The sequence below is a fragment of the Marmota flaviventris genome, chromosome 1 (assembly GCF_047511675.1).
Source record: "Marmota flaviventris isolate mMarFla1 chromosome 1, mMarFla1.hap1, whole genome shotgun sequence".
In the NCBI taxonomy this organism is placed as follows: Eukaryota; Metazoa; Chordata; class Mammalia; order Rodentia; family Sciuridae; genus Marmota; species Marmota flaviventris.
Window position 1 is genome coordinate 217,792,341 of NC_092498.1, and position 15,496 is coordinate 217,807,836.

At 64.4% G+C, this 15,496-nt stretch overlaps 1 protein-coding gene across 3 annotated transcripts; it reads left to right on the forward strand.

Annotated features, from left to right (window-relative positions):
* Positions 1–207: 207 nt before the first annotated feature.
* On the forward strand, positions 208–13,605 carry Plin3 (perilipin 3). 3 transcript variants are annotated; one of them, XM_027952476.2, is made up of 9 exons: positions 1,171–1,385; positions 1,578–1,661; positions 1,948–2,036; positions 3,371–3,569; positions 3,678–3,760; positions 6,458–6,755; positions 9,347–9,546; positions 10,676–10,807; positions 12,933–13,605. In XM_027952476.2, exons 3-9 carry the CDS (start codon positions 1,965–1,967, stop codon positions 13,344–13,346), a joined length of 1,398 nt encoding a protein of 465 aa, XP_027808277.2. In that variant the 5' UTR covers positions 1,171–1,385; positions 1,578–1,661; positions 1,948–1,964; the 3' UTR covers positions 13,347–13,605. The 3 variants fall into 3 exon arrangements, with proteins under 3 accessions (XP_027808275.2, XP_027808276.2, XP_027808277.2); XM_027952474.2 differs by lacking the exons at positions 1,171–1,385; positions 1,578–1,661 and adding an exon at positions 208–259; XM_027952475.2 differs by lacking the exon at positions 1,578–1,661 and having other exon boundaries at positions 668–1,385.
* The last annotated feature ends 1,891 nt before the right edge of the window (positions 13,606–15,496 follow it).

The following is a 15,496-nucleotide window of genomic DNA, read 5'->3' on the forward strand; positions in this document are numbered from 1 at the left end:
AGGGTTGGTGCCCCTTTTCGGGGTCCGGCGTGGCACCAGCGCGCCACCCCGCTCCAGGAGCAGGGCGGGGTCCTGGGGGACCTCACGAGTGGCCGCCGCCGCCGAGCCCCGCGGGGGCGGGCCGGGGACAGGGGCGGGGCGGGCTGCCTCGCCCTGATTGGCCCTCGCGGCCCCGGGGCCCGCCCCCGGGTGGGTGGACCCGCGCCCCGCCCGCCGTCCAGCCGAGTGCTGGCCGCCGCGCCGACGCCCCGCGGACGAGGTGAGCAGCTGCCGGGCCGAGCGGGGGCCGCGGGCCGGGGGCGCCCGGGGCAGGGGCGCGCTTCTCCCCGCCGGACCCCCGAGGGCGAAAGAGCTCCCGGGGCCAGGCCGCGCCCGCCCCCGTCCCTCAGACTCCGAAGGACGGACTTTGCCACGCGGAGTGCGGGCCCCTCTCGGAGTCGCCCGGGGCGCGGGCACCGGGGCGCCGCCCTCCTCCCCGGGTCTTCAGGACGCCCGGGCACCGGGAGGCCATCCCCGGCCTCGCGAGGCCCCTGCCTTGCAAAGGGTGCTGCCCGCTGCGGCGCCCCGGCCCCCCCTGGCCGTCGCTCGCGGGGCGGGTCGAGGGCCGGTTCCCCCGGAGGGGGCGGCGGTCCCGGGGTGCTGCAGGCCTTGTCCGCCCTGGGCTGGGGCCGCGGTCCTTTGGAATTTAGTCCACTCCTGAGCCTGCCCAGGCGGCGGCCCTGTGTCTGGGTCAGGAGCTCCTCTGCCGTGGACCTCAGGCAGTTTCCAAGATGAGGAAGTGGGGTTTGGAGTTGAGGGGTTGCAACGGCTCTAGCCAGCTCTCTCTCCCGGGCGGGCAGGACACTGACCCCCAAAGACGGTGGTGGCCACCCTTGCCCGAACTAGTTCCCGGAGGGCTGGAAGGAAGAGGGGCCAGGAAGCAGCCCAGGCCTCAGCAGGACTTGGAGGGAGAACAGGGGATTCAGGTCGTGACACCCCCCACCCCTCCCGTGTCCACGGGGTGTTACTTGCTGGCCCTCTGAGAGCCAGCCCCAGGGAGGCCATCTGGTTGGTTCTGGGCCATAAAAACCAAGCACACCTATGGCTCAAGTGCCACCTGTGCAGGGTGCTTGGACCCACCTGGGGACCCTGTCCTCTCCTGCCCGACCTGATTGATCTGCAGTAGGGCCAGGAATGGCCTTTCAGTTTTAAAAAGCTTATCTGTTTGTTGTTTTTTTTTGGGGGGGGTGCCGGGGATGGAGCCCAGGGCTCTGAGCATGGACGAAGTGTCTACCGTGGACTGCACCCCCAGCCCTTAAATGGAGGTGCTACTGTTTGTCTGGCTCAAAAATCAGAAGGCACCTCCCACCCGGCCCAGCCACCCGATCCTCCCTCTTCCCTGAAAGGTAGCCACTGTTAATTTTCCTGTCTCTGAGCTTCTGTGGGAAGCAAGCCCGGCATTTTGCACTATTCAAAACCTATTGTCCCTTAACAATACCTGTGAGCCTCTGCATGGAGTGTGTGCCCAGGCACACACACTCTGGCCAAGTGGCAGAGCAGGTGCGGGACTGTCCCTCAAGTGAGCTTTCTGGGTTCAGGGGAGAAGGCTGTTGAGACTGGCAGCTGCGGGCAGTTTGCCCCCACCACAGGCTCTGGACCAGACCCACCTCCCTGGACAACAGGTGACATGAGCAATCCTCAAAGAGGCTGCTTTTCAAGGTGGCCCTGGGAGCTGCCAGAAATGTCAGGGGTGCGGCTCAGTGGTCAGCACTCACCCCATGTGGAGGCCCTGGGTTCACCCCAGCAAAAAAAAAAAGGAATTCAGGGTCAGGTGGGCACCTTGGACCTGCTGGCTGCTGACAGTGCTGCTGATGACCGAGGCCCACAGGCCACCTCCTGCTCTGAGTGATGAGGACTGGGTGCAGGCGGGGGCTGGGGCTTGTCCCTGACCGTCCACTCTGATCACAGTGCCTGCTGCAGACAGCATGTCTACCCACGGCTCGGGGACAGAGGCGGACTCTGACACCCAGGTGCCTGCAGAAGGACCAGAACACCAGGTGAGCAGGGCCCGGAGGGCGGGCTCCTGAGGTCAGTGCTGCCTCTCTGGGTCCTGGGCTATCCCGGGGTCCTGGACTGTAGGGAACCTGGGACTCGGGGGGGACCCCGGGGGTACCATTTGAGGCTCTCTGCCCCTCCCCCAGCCAAACTGCCCCCTCCTGGAGGGTTCCCTTGAAAGTGGATCCCTGATCTGCCCGCCACTCCTGCTAGGATGGGGTCCCCCCGCAGATGCCGGCAAGCACTGTCCCCGGGCCCTGATTGTTCCAGAAGGCAGGTGGCAAGTGGCCGCCCTGCTGGAGTGCAGCTGTGGGACATTCTTCCCTGAACATCCTCCTTGCTCAGGCCCTAGCCTAAAGGTCCCCTTCCCAGGAAGCCCCTGCGGTGTCGCCTGCCCACCCCCTTAGTGGCTGTTTACTGTGCCTTTGGCTTGGTCCCAGGTCAGCTGCCCTCTGTGAGTTGTGCGATTGTCCCCACAGTCCCCTGCTCTTGTAGCCAGAGCAGCGCAGCGTAGCGCCACGGGGTGGGGCGGCACGGTGGTGTGCCAAGGAGACTCCATGAAGCCAGGCCACGTGGCTCTCAGGGCCTGGGGCTCTGCACATGCTGCTCGACCGGCCTGAGGACGTGGTGCAGGGACATGCACCAGACGCGGAGGACATGCTGCAGGACCCACCCACGGGCTCCCCAGACTCTCAGATCCAGAATTAGGAAGCTGCGTGGTGGGGCGCAGGCTGGGAGTGGGGAGGCCGCTTGAGTGGGCAGACCCTCCACTTGGGGAGACAGAAGGTCCTGGAGGTGGACAGAGGGGACAGCTACACACACAGTAACCATGCTTAATGTCCCTGGACTGGGCACTTGACATGACGAATAGCCGGGCCCAGTGGCCCACGTCTGTAGTCCCAGCTCTTGGGGGGCTCTGGCAGGACCAGCCTGGGTCTCAAAATAAAAACCCAAAATGGTGGGGGACGTCGCGCGGGCGCCCTGCGTTCAATCTCTGTACCACAAGTAAAGTCAGCTAGGGTGGCCCACGAAGGCCGCACCGTCTTAGTGCTCAGCCTTCAGCCACCCCAGGAGCAAGTTCAGGGACGGAGAGGGGTGGGCCGCCAGGGGTGAACACCCTGGTTGGCATCCACTCCAGGACAGGGACAGTGGGTCTCCTGCCTTGTCACTTCCTGGGCGTGGCTGGGGGCGCAGTCTGCTAAAGGAATCCACAGGAGGAGCTGGCCGAAGCTCCTGGCTGTGGGGTGCTGGGTGCAGGAGGGCGGGGCCAGCTTCTAGTCCTGGGTTCTGTCCCCGCCTCCCTCCGCCAAGCCCTGAGCGGCCCCTCACCCCACAGCCCAGCGTGGTGGGCCGGGTGGCCAGCATGCCCCTCATCAGCTCCACCTGTGACTTGGTGTCGGCCGCCTACGCCTCCACCAAGGAGAGCCACCCCCACGTGAAGACCGTCTGTGACGCGGCAGAGAAAGGCATCAAGACCCTCACTGCGGCCGCGGTCAGCGGGGCCCAGCCCATCCTGTCCAAGCTGGAGCCCCAGAGTGAGTGACACCCCAGAATGTCCACTCCTGTCCACTCTGGCTCCCGTCCCCCCAAACGCCAGGCCCCCAGCAGCAGTGACAGTCCGACTCTGTTTTGTCCTTCTCCAGTTGCATCAGCCAGCGAGTACGCACACAGGGGCCTGGACAGGCTGGAGGACAGTCTGCCCGTCCTGCAGCAGCCCACGGAGAAGGTGAGGCTGCGTGTGCGGCGGCGGCCCTGGGCCTGCCTCAGGGTCCAGCCTCACTAGCAGAGACGGGAGTCAAGACCCCACGGCCCCCACTTTGCCCAGAGCAAAAGCCACCCAGGTCACTGGCTTTGCCCCAGCCACGTGGGCCTCTGTCCTTCTTCGGGACTGTCACACCTGGGGGTACAGGGCACAGTTGAGATTGGGGGACGTAGTGATGGAAACGGAGCACTTGGCCTCGGGAAGGGGAGCTTGATGGGGGAGGCAGAGAGAAGGAACACGCCCGGCCGCGTCCTACCCCGGGATCTTTGCACGTCTTCTTTCTTTTGCGTGGTAAGGGGTACCAGGACTGAACCTGGGGCGTTCCGCTGAGGTTCTCACTAAGTTTCTTAGGGCCTCGCTAAGTTGCTGAGGCTGGCCTTCAACTCGCGATCCTGCTGCCTCAGCCTCCTAAGCTGCTGGGATGACAGGTGTGGCCGCTGTGCCCAGCTCCCCTGGGCACATTTTCAAGCCTCAGATCCCCAGAGGCCTTCTCTTCCACTTAGAGGAGGTCCTCCCCCGTCACCAGCGGCCAGCAGACTTGGTGCGTCCATTCTGCCGCTGCCGTCCATCGCGGAAACCGCCAGCCGCCCGCCCATTGAGCCCTTCGAATGTGACTTTCCTGATTCTTAAGTCACAGGTTTACTTGCAGGCGGACACAATGCCTGTGTCTAATTTGATCATATGTGGAACTGAGGCTCGAGCCAGGGCCTCACACATGCCGGGCAAGCGCTCTGCCACGGAGCCACCGCCCCAGCCCGAATTCCTGACTTTAACTGCCTGTTCAGTGACGTGTGGCTACTGGTGGCCCCAAGGTGGCCCGGTTCAATCAGAGGCAGTGTGGACTTTTCATGCTCAGCAGCTTTTCTGAGATGCAACTAGATGAGGCCACTGGACCCCCCACTGGACATAGCGCCGTATCGTCAGACGCCTGTGTGCAGCCGCCACCCTTGACTTCAGAACACTTTTGTCCCCCTATAGACCCCATGTCCCTTAGAAGTCACTCGCTCACTTTCCCACCAAACACCCTGCCCTGCACCTGTGGGGCCACGTCCGTCTCTGGGCTCCCCTTCCTGGACTCCCCTGTCACTGGGTCACATGCTGTAGCCTGTGTGTCTGGCTCTCACTGAGCACCAGGTCCCTAGATTCATGCACCTGCAGCAGGGGTCAGCGTGTCCTTCGTGGCTAAGGAACATCCTGCCATGGCCAGACACCATCCTTCTGTGGACAGCCCCTGGGTGTCTTGGCTCTTAGGCACATGTGAACATTTGGGTACAGTCACATTCATAATCCCAGCAGTTCAGGAGGCTGAGGCAGGAGGATCGTGAGTTCAAGGCCAGCCTCAGCAAGGGCGAGGTGCTAAGCAACTCAGTGAGGCCCTGGGGTCGTGGCTCAGTGGTTCAGCGCCCCTGGATTCAACCTGGTGCCAAAAAACCCCAAACACTTTGTATAGTGTGAAACCTGGTGCTGCCCCTCGTCCCTGTCCCTTGCAACCTTGGCGTGCCTGGCCTGCGTCCTCCCTGGGGCCAGCCCTCCACCCAGCTTCCTGCTACCCTCCACTGTGACTACCTGTGGATACATGCAGTGTATCCGTCTGCTGCCTGCTGAGCACCTGCTGTATACAGACCCTATGCCCTTGCCAGGCCTGGCTTGCGGAGCATGGGAGCTGCCGAGGCCCAGCACCGTGGCAGGCCTGGGGGCCTGTCCCAGGCGGATGCTGGCACTGTCCCTCCCACTGATAGCAGCATTCCTCTGGCCATTCCTCAGGGCCAGTGCTCCTTCTGTTTATAGAAGGGATGAGCACAGGGTCAAGTTCTCCAAGGTCACTCAACAGAGCAGCTGCTCCCGCTCCCAGAGGACGGCCCTCTCCCTGCTGCGGGCCCCCTGAGATGGATTTTCCTCTGGGGAGCGGTCACTTTCCCAAGGTCCCTGGGGCAGGCGTGTGGCCAGTGCTGGGATGTGAACTGGGCACAGAACTCCCCTGAGAACTGTGCGTTCAGTTAGCACGGTGCCGAGGCTGGACCTCTCCATCAGCCCTCCCTGCTAAATGCCTGACTCGGAGTCCAGGAGGCCAGGTGAGGGGCAGTGACCGGAGGCGGGCACGGGGCCGGGTGCAGCTCCGTGGTGGAGCGCGTGTCTAGCAGGTGGCAGCCCTGGGTTCCGCCCAGCACCCCAGGGTGATAACAGGCCCTGAGGAGCAGTCCCCCCCGGCCCCATGTCTCGTCAGAGGTGAGCCCTGGGTGGGACCTGGCCCTTGGCCTGCTGTGGACAATAAAGTTTTATTGGCACGTGGCCACAGCCACCACTCACCCACAGCGGCTTTCTCTGCCCCGGGGACAGAGCCACCCCCTGGCCCTGCAGCACCATCTGAGCCCTCCGTGGAGAGTGGCTGACCTTACTGTCCCTTGAACCCGTCGAGCCCTGCCAGGGTCCAGCCAAGTTCTGCCCTTGGCACAGGCAGCCTGGCCACTCCTGGCCTCCGCTCCTGCAGGAGGGGCCACCTGCACCTTGTGCTACCCGGTTCGCTGGGTGGCCTGGCTCCTGTGGGCGCTGGGTCTTAGCACAGGGTTCCGAGCCCTGGGTGCCCTGCCCCCGCCCTCCGGGGAGTGGAGACGCTTGACCGCCGTGTGGGCGGAGGGACGCTGACGTTGGCCTGTCTCCTAGGTCCTGGCGGACACCAAGGAACTCGTGTCGTCCAGGGTGTCTGGGGCCCGGGAAATGGTGTCCGACACCGTGTCCAGCGCCAAGGATGCTGTGGCCACCCGAGTGTCGGGGGCAGTGGACGTGACCCGTGGGGCTGTGCAGAGTGGTGTGGACATGACCAAGTCCATGGTGACCAGTGGTGTCCACTCGGTCATGGGCTCCCGCGTGGGACAGATGGTGATGAGCGGGGTGGACACGGTGCTCTGCAGGTCGGAAGAGTGGATGGACAACCACCTGCCCATGACGGATGAGGAGCTGGGTGAGTGTGGCCGGGGCCCGGGACCCTCCTCAGCACTGCCTCTCGGTCTCCTGGAGTCTGTCACCTGCTGCCACCTGGGCTCACCTCTGCCTTCCCTGCAGCAGCCACCAGAGGGCAGCGTGAGCACCTGAGTCAGGCCCTCCCCCTGCCCACAGCCCTCTGTGGCTCCCACTTCCCTTAGGGTCAAAGCTCAAGTCCTCCCTGTGGCACCTGCATGACATGTCCCATCCCCTCCCTGCCCCCTGCTCCATCTGCTGCAGCCACACGCGCTCCCCGCCTGGCTCCAGGCCTGTTCCCTCTGCTTCCGTTGCCCTGACAGGCCGCTCCCTGCGTCCCTCTGGCCCCAGCTGAAGTCCACCTCCGGCGTGCCTGCCCGACCCTGCCCTATCTTTCCTCTTCAACTTTGACCCAGACCGTGCCCTCTGGGCGGGCACAATTCTGACCACTGCTGTATACACTGCTGGGTGCCCAGAGCCTGGGGTGCAGTCGTGGTGCTGGGGACGGAGCCAGGGCCTTGCATGTGGCGGGCTGAGCCTCCCCGGCCCTGGATGGACGCTCCAGTGAGCAGGAGACCCCTGGGGGAGGGGCAGAGTGCCACGGAGCGGGGTTGTGTTCGTTTGGGGTTTTGGAACCAGGGACTGAGCCCAGGGGGCTCACCAGGAGCCACATCCCAGCCCTCTTCATTCTTTTATTTTGAGACAGGATCTCACTAAGCTGCTGAGGGCCTCATTAATTTGCCCAGGCTGGCCTCAGACTTGGGATCCCCCGGCCTCAGCCTCCTGAGCTGCTGGGGTTACAGGTGTGGCCATAGTAGGGACGTTGTCTAGGATCTGTTTTTCTTTGTGGTGCTGGGGACGGAAGCCAGGGCTTCGGCAGGCCAGGCAGGCGCTCCACCCCGAGCTGCACCCTCTGTGGGTGATTTTATTCAAGGGTCTCAGCACCTGGAGCCAGGCCCCATTTGGACTTGGGGACATGCAGTGCCCCACCTCTGGAGCGCAGGCTGAATGTGAGGGACAGGGTGTGGAGGAGCTGGGCGCAGTGGGGGAGAGGGTCAGCTCAGAGCAGAGGCCTGGCGGGGAGGGGCCTCGGTCACCCCTGGAGGCAGGAGGGAGCTGCTGCCTGGCGCAGCAGCACCCAGCCCAAGGTCCTGTGTGGGGTGAGCGCAGGGGCTCAGAGGCCATGCCCATGGTGGCCTGGGCAGGAGGGAGGAAGGTCGGACCTGCCCGGTGGCAGGTCTTGAATCAGCAGGGGGTGGCTCTTCTCCTGGGGGCTCCTGAGTCCTGCTCAGGGGCTCAGATGCCATCTCATGGCTCCGGGTGGCCTGAGCTGTGGCAGTGAGAGCCACATCTCCTCCCCCTCAGCCCGGGGCACTTCCTGGTGCCAGGGCCACTGTCTTTCCCTGGCACCACAGGCCCCGGAAACAAAGCTGCTTTCACCCGGGGGGCACAGCTCCTGGCGGGGCTCCCGGGCCACGACTGGGGAGTTTGTGTTTGCAACCTGCCTTGGTGGCACGGTGGGGCCGCCCTCCCTAGGGACACAGGGTGGCCCACGTGCTGGCTACCTTTGTTTCTGTTTCATACTTATTTTTAGTTTTTCATACACAGGTCCACATATATGGGGGGGGGTGTATTGCTTTGTCTTTTTCCAGAACTGGGGCTCAAACCCAGGGGCCCTGTTCCCCCGAGCTGCACCCAAGCCCCCCACCCTTTTTGAATAGTTGGACAGCATGCCTTGGTTTTTTTAATATTTATTTTTTAGTTCTCGGCGGACACAACATCTTTGTTTGTATGTGGTGCTGAGGATGGAACCCGGGCCGCAGGCATGCCAGGCGAGCGCGCTACCGCTTGAGCCACATCCTAGCCCATGCCTTGTTTTTTTTAATATTTATTTTTTAGTTGTAGGCAGACATAATACCTTTATTTATTTATATGTGGTGCTGAGGGTCGACCCCAGGGCCTCGCATGTGCTAAGCGTGGGCTCCACCACCGAGCGCCAGCCCATCGGGGTTGTTAAAATGTAAGGGGCAAAGCCCTGGCGGCTCCTGGGGGCGGCCGCCATGACGCGCGCGCTCCTGCAGCCCGGCCCGCTCTGTGCTGGAGAGGCCGCGTGGGGGACGGCTGCAGCCCTCCTTTCCTGTGCGTGCCTTGAACCAACCGCAGCGCATCTTTGTGTCTGTGCCCAACAGGCACAGGTATTCTTGTCCTTGTTCCCGCAAGGACACGGCCTGTCGGCACCACGGAGACGGCCTGAGCACCTCTGGGAGGCTGTGCAGACGCTGCGCCACACAAGGCGCCACCCACATCCGGGGATTGGATACCCGGGGTCCTGGGGACCCGTGTACTGCGGCGAACTCCTCCGCGCTTTAGGGAGTCCATGAAGCCAGAGGCGGGCAGACCTGCCCGAGGGCCCAGCGTGGGGCCTCAGTCCTGCCGGCGTGGGGGCCCCTTCCTCCCCTGCGCGGGTGGGGCAGTGGAGGCCGGTGGGCAGTGGCGGCCGAGGCCTGCATCCCAGGGCCTGGCCAGCGCCGGCGCTGGGTGGTCTGTGGCACTGGGTGGTTGCCCCCCGCCTCACCAAGGCCCCTCTGCCCGCAGCGCGCATCGCCACGTCCCTGGAGGGCTTCGACGTGGCCTCGGTGCAGCAGCAGCGGCAGGAGCAGAGCTACTTCGTGCGGCTGGGCTCGCTGTCGGAGCGGCTGCGCCAGCGCGCCTACGAGCACTCCCTGGGCAAGCTGCGCAGCACCCGGCAGCGGGCCCAGGACGGGCTGCAGCAGCTGGCGCAGGCGCTCAGCCTGGTGAGCGCCCTGGACGGGGCGGCGGGCGGGGCTGGCTGCGTGGGGCTGGCGCTTCCCCAGGCCCGCCGTGGCTTGCAGGGCCATCTTCTCTGTCCTCTCTCGTCGCCCCTCCGTGCATCTGCCCCAGTCTCCTTTTAGGAGGTTCTGTTGCGACCAGGCCGCCAGATGTCTGTCTCCCGTAACCCCCTCTTTAAAGACCCACCTCCAAGCCCAGCCCCTTCTTGGGTTCTGGGGCTCTGGGCTTCAACGTGTGAATTCGGGGGGACAGTGCAGCCTGACCGGGTGGCTGGCTCTGGGCCTCAGCGCACCCTCCTCCAGCCGGTGGCCGAGGTGCTTTCCATGGCACCAGCCTGGGGTCCCGGGCGCAGCGGGCAGTGGGCCTGGCCTTTAGGTGCTGTCAGGCCGAGGCCGCACTTCCCCAGCACGTGGGCGGTCCTAGGGCCACCCCCAGCACAGAGGGACAAAATCATGGGAGGCCCAACACATGCCAAGCACTACCCCTGCTGCAGCACAGCCCACCATCCCCATGTCAGGGCGCGCAGTCCAGCAGCCTGGCCATCCCCTGGGCGCCCGGCTCTCAGTCCCCAGTAAAGCTCCCGTCCCTCCCAGCCCAGCTGTCACCACGCGGCTTCTGGCTCTGGATTCCAGGGACCTCCTGGGGGTGGACCCCGTGGTGTGTCCTTTTGTGAGTGGTTTTAGCGTCATATCCTCAAGGTCCCTCTACCTGGGGCCAGCTGTCATACTGCCCCTTCTCCCGACTGAGTAGCTTTGCACGCAGTGCTTCCTATACTGTCACGCCCCAGCCACCAAAGCCAGTCCGCGGCCAAGGCCATGTCTGGCTGCAAGGGACAGAGTAGATGGGCTGGAGTCACCACAGAGCACGTGAGGCCACTTTCTCTGCTGCCCCTGACCACACGGGACACAAGGGGGTTGATGTTTTTGAAGTCCACAGAGGCCCTGTGGCCATAGAAATGGCCTCCGACCCCCCCCCCAGACCATCTCATAGGTCAGATGGGAGCAGAGGGTCCCGGGGCACCCTCTTGTCCCCCGTGCTGTCCTGTGTGACGCCGCGATGCTGGGCTGTGCGGGGGCGCGGCAGGGTCCTCCCCTCACCTGCTCTCTCCTGCAGATGGAGACCGTCAAGCAGGGTGTGGACCAGAAGTTCGTGGAGGGCCAGGAGAGGCTGCACCAGATGTGGCTCAGCTGGAGCCAGAAGGAGCAGGGACCACAGGGCACCGAGAGGGACCCAGCCAGGCCAGAGGTACCTGGGTGGCCTGGGTGCTGGGGTCCAGCACGGGGGACCTTCCGTAGGACCAGGTCGCGGGCTTGAGCTCGGGCGTGCGTGGTCACACCTGCCCAGCTCACAGTGCCGAGGAGCAGAGCCCGCCCCGTGCCCGTGGGCAGATCCATGGGAGGTGCCCCATCCACGCTGTCAGCTGTCCCTCGGCCACCAGCAGGAGCCAGGTGACACGCTGCAGTGTGGTTGGACCTGAGGACCTCATGCTCAGGATGAGATACACAAGGCCACACAGAGTGACTGCAGTGACAGGAGAGTGCAGAGGCAGGACCCCGGCAGGGACAGGGCTGTCGTGGGGACGGCCTTCCTTTTGGAGAGGTAGAATGTACTGGAATTAGAGGCCGTGGTCGCGCCTCATGCGAACAGACTAAAGGGCAGCGTGTGGCCCCCTGACGGAGAGACGTGGTGGACGTCCTTAGATACCAAAGAGGAGACTGAACACATTGAGATGTCACGCGCTTTGTGATCAGAGCACTCGTTGTGCAGACCTGGACCGCCTAGGACTGTCCCCGTGCCCCAGTGCCAGACGCGGCAACTAGAAAACGGTTTCTCAGACGAGCAAAGCAGGTCTCGTCTCCCAGGTCACACGGTCCCCAGGTCACACCGTCCCCAGATCCAAGTCCAGAGCCCTAGCTGCCGAGGCCACAGGCACAGTCCCCCTGGCCACTCTTATCCCCTGCTGGATGGGTTCTCAGTGACCCGATTGACTCTCCTGGTGGCTCCTGCCCAGAGGCCCTCCCAGGACTCTGCCTGGTGTCTGTAAGGAGCAGCCTGAGACAGACGCGCACTGAATGTGCGTCTAGAGCGCACAGCATGTCTAGCGGGTGACCCAGCCCGCAGCCACCGTCACTGTCTGCTCTTACACATTCCATCACCCCATAAGGTAGCCCTGTCCGCATGAGCAGTGACCATCCTGCCCAGCCCTGTACCCCTGAGCCCACATCCTGACTCTGAACTCTCCGACCAGTGGAGTCACAAGTCCCACCCTGTGGCCTGCTGGCCTGGCTCTCGCTGAGCACCAGGTCCTCGCGTCCCCCACACTGAGCTGTCACCTGGCTCCTGCTCATGGCTGAGGACACTCCAGGTGTGCGGGGGCCAAGTGTGCCCACCACTCCTGCAGCTGGTGTGAGGTGGGCTGCGGGCTGTGTCCTTGTGTGGATGCCCACTGGCACTTCCCCTGGTCACTCAGGTCGTCCCTCAGTCTCCTGGGGCTGGTCCTGGTCCTGACCCAGAGCTGCAGGTGTTCTAGGCACTTCTGGGATGGCGCGGTGTTTGGTAGAAGACACCCCCCACCTCACGCTCACGGCGGCTTTGGGTGGCTCATGGTAGACCCGCCAGTGTCAGTGCTGGACAAGGGATTGCCACCACCGTGTCATTTGGGGGAGATAACAAGAGTAAACAGCCTGTCCACGCACAGGGAATCTATTGGGACACTGTTCTGTCCTGCGGGTGGCCGGAAGCGCAGCCGTGGAGCCCACGGGTACCATCCGAGCGTGCGCAGACGAGCTGCCCGTCCTGGGGCGACTCCTGGGTCACCTTTTTCTTTTCTGTTTTTATTTTGGGCTGGGGTGGACCAGGGCCTGGCGCGTGGCAGGCACGTGCTGCAGCAGGAGGTCCCCTCTGGCCCTGCCCCCACCTCTTGTGGGTGGGGTGCCCCCGCGAGGCTGGCTGTGGCCCCAGGAAATGCAGCACTGCCGCTGACCAGGGCTGGGGTTCGCCGGCAGCCCCCATGAGCCCGGCCGCTCAGCGCCCTTGTCCTCTGCTCCCAGCGCCACCCACCTTCCCAGAGCATCAGTGCTGTGTTGGCACTGGGGCGGGTCCAGCCGTGATCCTGCACTCTGCACGCTCAGCCCTTTTTATTCACTTATTTATTTATTGGTACCAAGAGTCCAGCCCAGGTCTGCTTAACCACTGAGCCACGTCTCCAGCCCTCCCCCCATTTTTAATGTTTTGTTTTGAGATAGGGTCTTGCTGAGGCTGGCCTCCACCCTATGATCCTCCTGTCCCAGCCTCCCCAGTTTCTGGGATCAGGTGTGTGCCACCGTACCCAGCCAGCGAACGTTCCTGATGGTCCTCGCTGTCCCCGCAGCAGGTGGAGTTGCAGGCGCTCACCATGTTCCGGGGCATCACCCAGCAGTTGCAGACCACCTGTGCCTCCCTGGCGTCCAGCATCCAGGGGCTGCCCTCCCAGGTGAAGGACCAGGTGCAGCAGGCCCGCTGCCAGGTGGAGGACCTCCAGTCCACCTTTGCCAGCATCCACTCCTTCCAGGACCTGTCCGGCAGCATCCTGATGCAGAGCCGTGAGCAGGTGGCGAAGGCCCGAGAGGCCCTGGACCGCACCGTGGAGTTCGTGGCCCGGAGCACCCCCGTCACGTGGCTGGTGGGGCCCTTCGCCCCCGGGATCACGGAGAAGGCCCCGGAGGGCGGCCCGGGAGGAAGCGAGGCTGGCGCTGCCCCCCCGCCCGAGGGGCCCAGCAGCGAGGAGCCGGCCCCTGGCCACTGAAGCCTGCTCAGGCCTCACGCCACAGGGATGTTTCCAGCCAAAAAAATTTTCTAGAAATTTCCAAAAAATCTCTTTTTCCTTCAGTAAGAATCGATCGTTACCTTAGCTGTCACAGGTCCTTTCCTCCACCAAAGCCCCGTCCCAGGCCTCCTAAGTGGCCTTGGACTTGGTCTGAGAGCTGGCTCCGGGGCCCCGCCTGTTGTGGACCAGGAGGGGCTGAGGCAGCTCCGCCGTGGCCTTAATAAACGCGCCCGCAGGACGAGCGTGTCCGCGTGTTCCTCTGCCCCGCGAAGGCCTTGGGCCACGTCCCTTACCTACTTCTCTGTCTGTCATCTCTGCGCAGCTGCGATGGAGCCCGGGGCCCATGCTGGGCAGCTGCTCTGCCCCTGAGCCGTCCCCAGCCCTTGGTCTGGTCTGCTCTCAGTCCTGGGGGACACGCACCTTTATCTATTTTATGTCGTGTGAGGGGGCACCCACACGTGCCAGGCGAGCGCTGCCCCGCTGAGCCTCCACTCCCGCCCCAGGCTGGGTCCTTTCTAAATGACAGACGTGTCGCTCCTACTCGTGGAGGCCGGGTCTCCTGGGTGAGGCCGGGTCTCCTGGGGGAGGCCGGGTCTCCTGGGGAGGCCGGGTCTCCCGGGGAGGCCTTCCTGTTGGTTTGGTGTTCGTTTGTTTATTTTTTGGTTCCAGGGATTGAACCCGGGTGCCCTACCCCCAGCCACGTCCCCAGCCCTTCTTCTTTTTCGTTTGAGACGGGGTCCCCTTGGTTGCTTGAGGCCTCGCTGAGTCGCTGAGGCTGGCCTTGAACTAGCCACCTTCCTCCTCAGCCTCCAGAGCCGCTGGGATGGCAGGCGGGAGGCTCCTGCTGAGTCCTCTTGCTGTGTCCAGCTGCAGTGAGGCAGCTGTCCCGGCCTTCCCCAGGGGGACGCCGGTCCTGCTCAGGAGAAGAGGGCCCTCCTGACCGAAAGGCTTCCTGGAACCGCTGCCCCTGGTGGGTCCCGACACTGGGCCCTGGGCCCTGGTGCCGTCCCGTGTGTGTCTCTGGCCACTGAGCAGGCCAGGGTGGCCGCCGTCCTGGCTGGTGGGCCCCGGGGCCAGAGCCCCTCTGGGTCGCCACACAGGGTTGCTGGGAGGCGTGGCCGAGTCTGCCGCCCGCCCCGCGCCCTGGGGTCAGCTCCCCGCCCCGCGCCCTGGGGTCAGCTCCCCGTCCCCCTGGGGTGGAGCAGTGCCTTGGGGGCACTGGTGTGGCAGGACCCCCCCCCCCAGGCCCACGCCCCTCTCCCACACCTGCAGGGTGTCACTTCTCTGGCAAAGGTCCCCAGGCCGAGCTCTGGCCTCTGCCTCCCGCTCGGGAGGTGGCTGATGGCACCCCACGTCCCTCCATGATGAGCCCCCCTCTCCAGAGCCGGGTCAGGGCTCTGCGTCTCTGTCCTGGGGTGGACCGGGCGCCCTGCTCACTGTGGCAGGAGGACGTCTGTCTCCCAGCCACCGCCTGGGAGGCCCAGAGCGCCCGGCACACAGTAGGTGCTCAGGTCGGTTTCTCCCCCTGGAGAGAGGCCCTGCTTCCCCACACCTGCCCCAGGACCCTTCCAGGGCCCCCCAGGGATCCTGATGGAGTCGGGGTGACCGCGGACTCGGCTGGGAAAAGCCCCAGCTGACCCGCCACCCTCTCAGCCACCAACGGGGTGCCTGAGATCTGGCACAGTCCCCAAGGATCGTCCAGTGTCTTGCCACAGATCTCGTCACCACAGGCAATGCCACATACGCGTCACTCCTCATTATGAAGGTCAAGTGGCGGCAGGACCTTGTCATTTAATGGGGGCGTAAATGCAAAGTACACCCCGAGCCATCTTCTTAGGTTCCACTGTGTCACACTGTTGGGGCTGGCCCGGTGGCCTGGTGACGACGGCAGGCACAGAGGCCGGGGCGCCACCCCCGGGACGGCAAGAAGACACCAAGACGAAGAGGCGGTTGCCCAGCGGGGGTTGGGGTGACCGGCGCTCCCTTTGCCCTAGCGGCTGGGACACCATCACCCTAACTTCTGGGGGCCCTGCCACTGAGCAAGGCCCCAGCGCCTCTGCGTCCCCGGCCACCTCCAGAACTGTTCCCGCCCCAAACGAAACCGCCGAGGAGCCCCGCCCAGCCCTGGC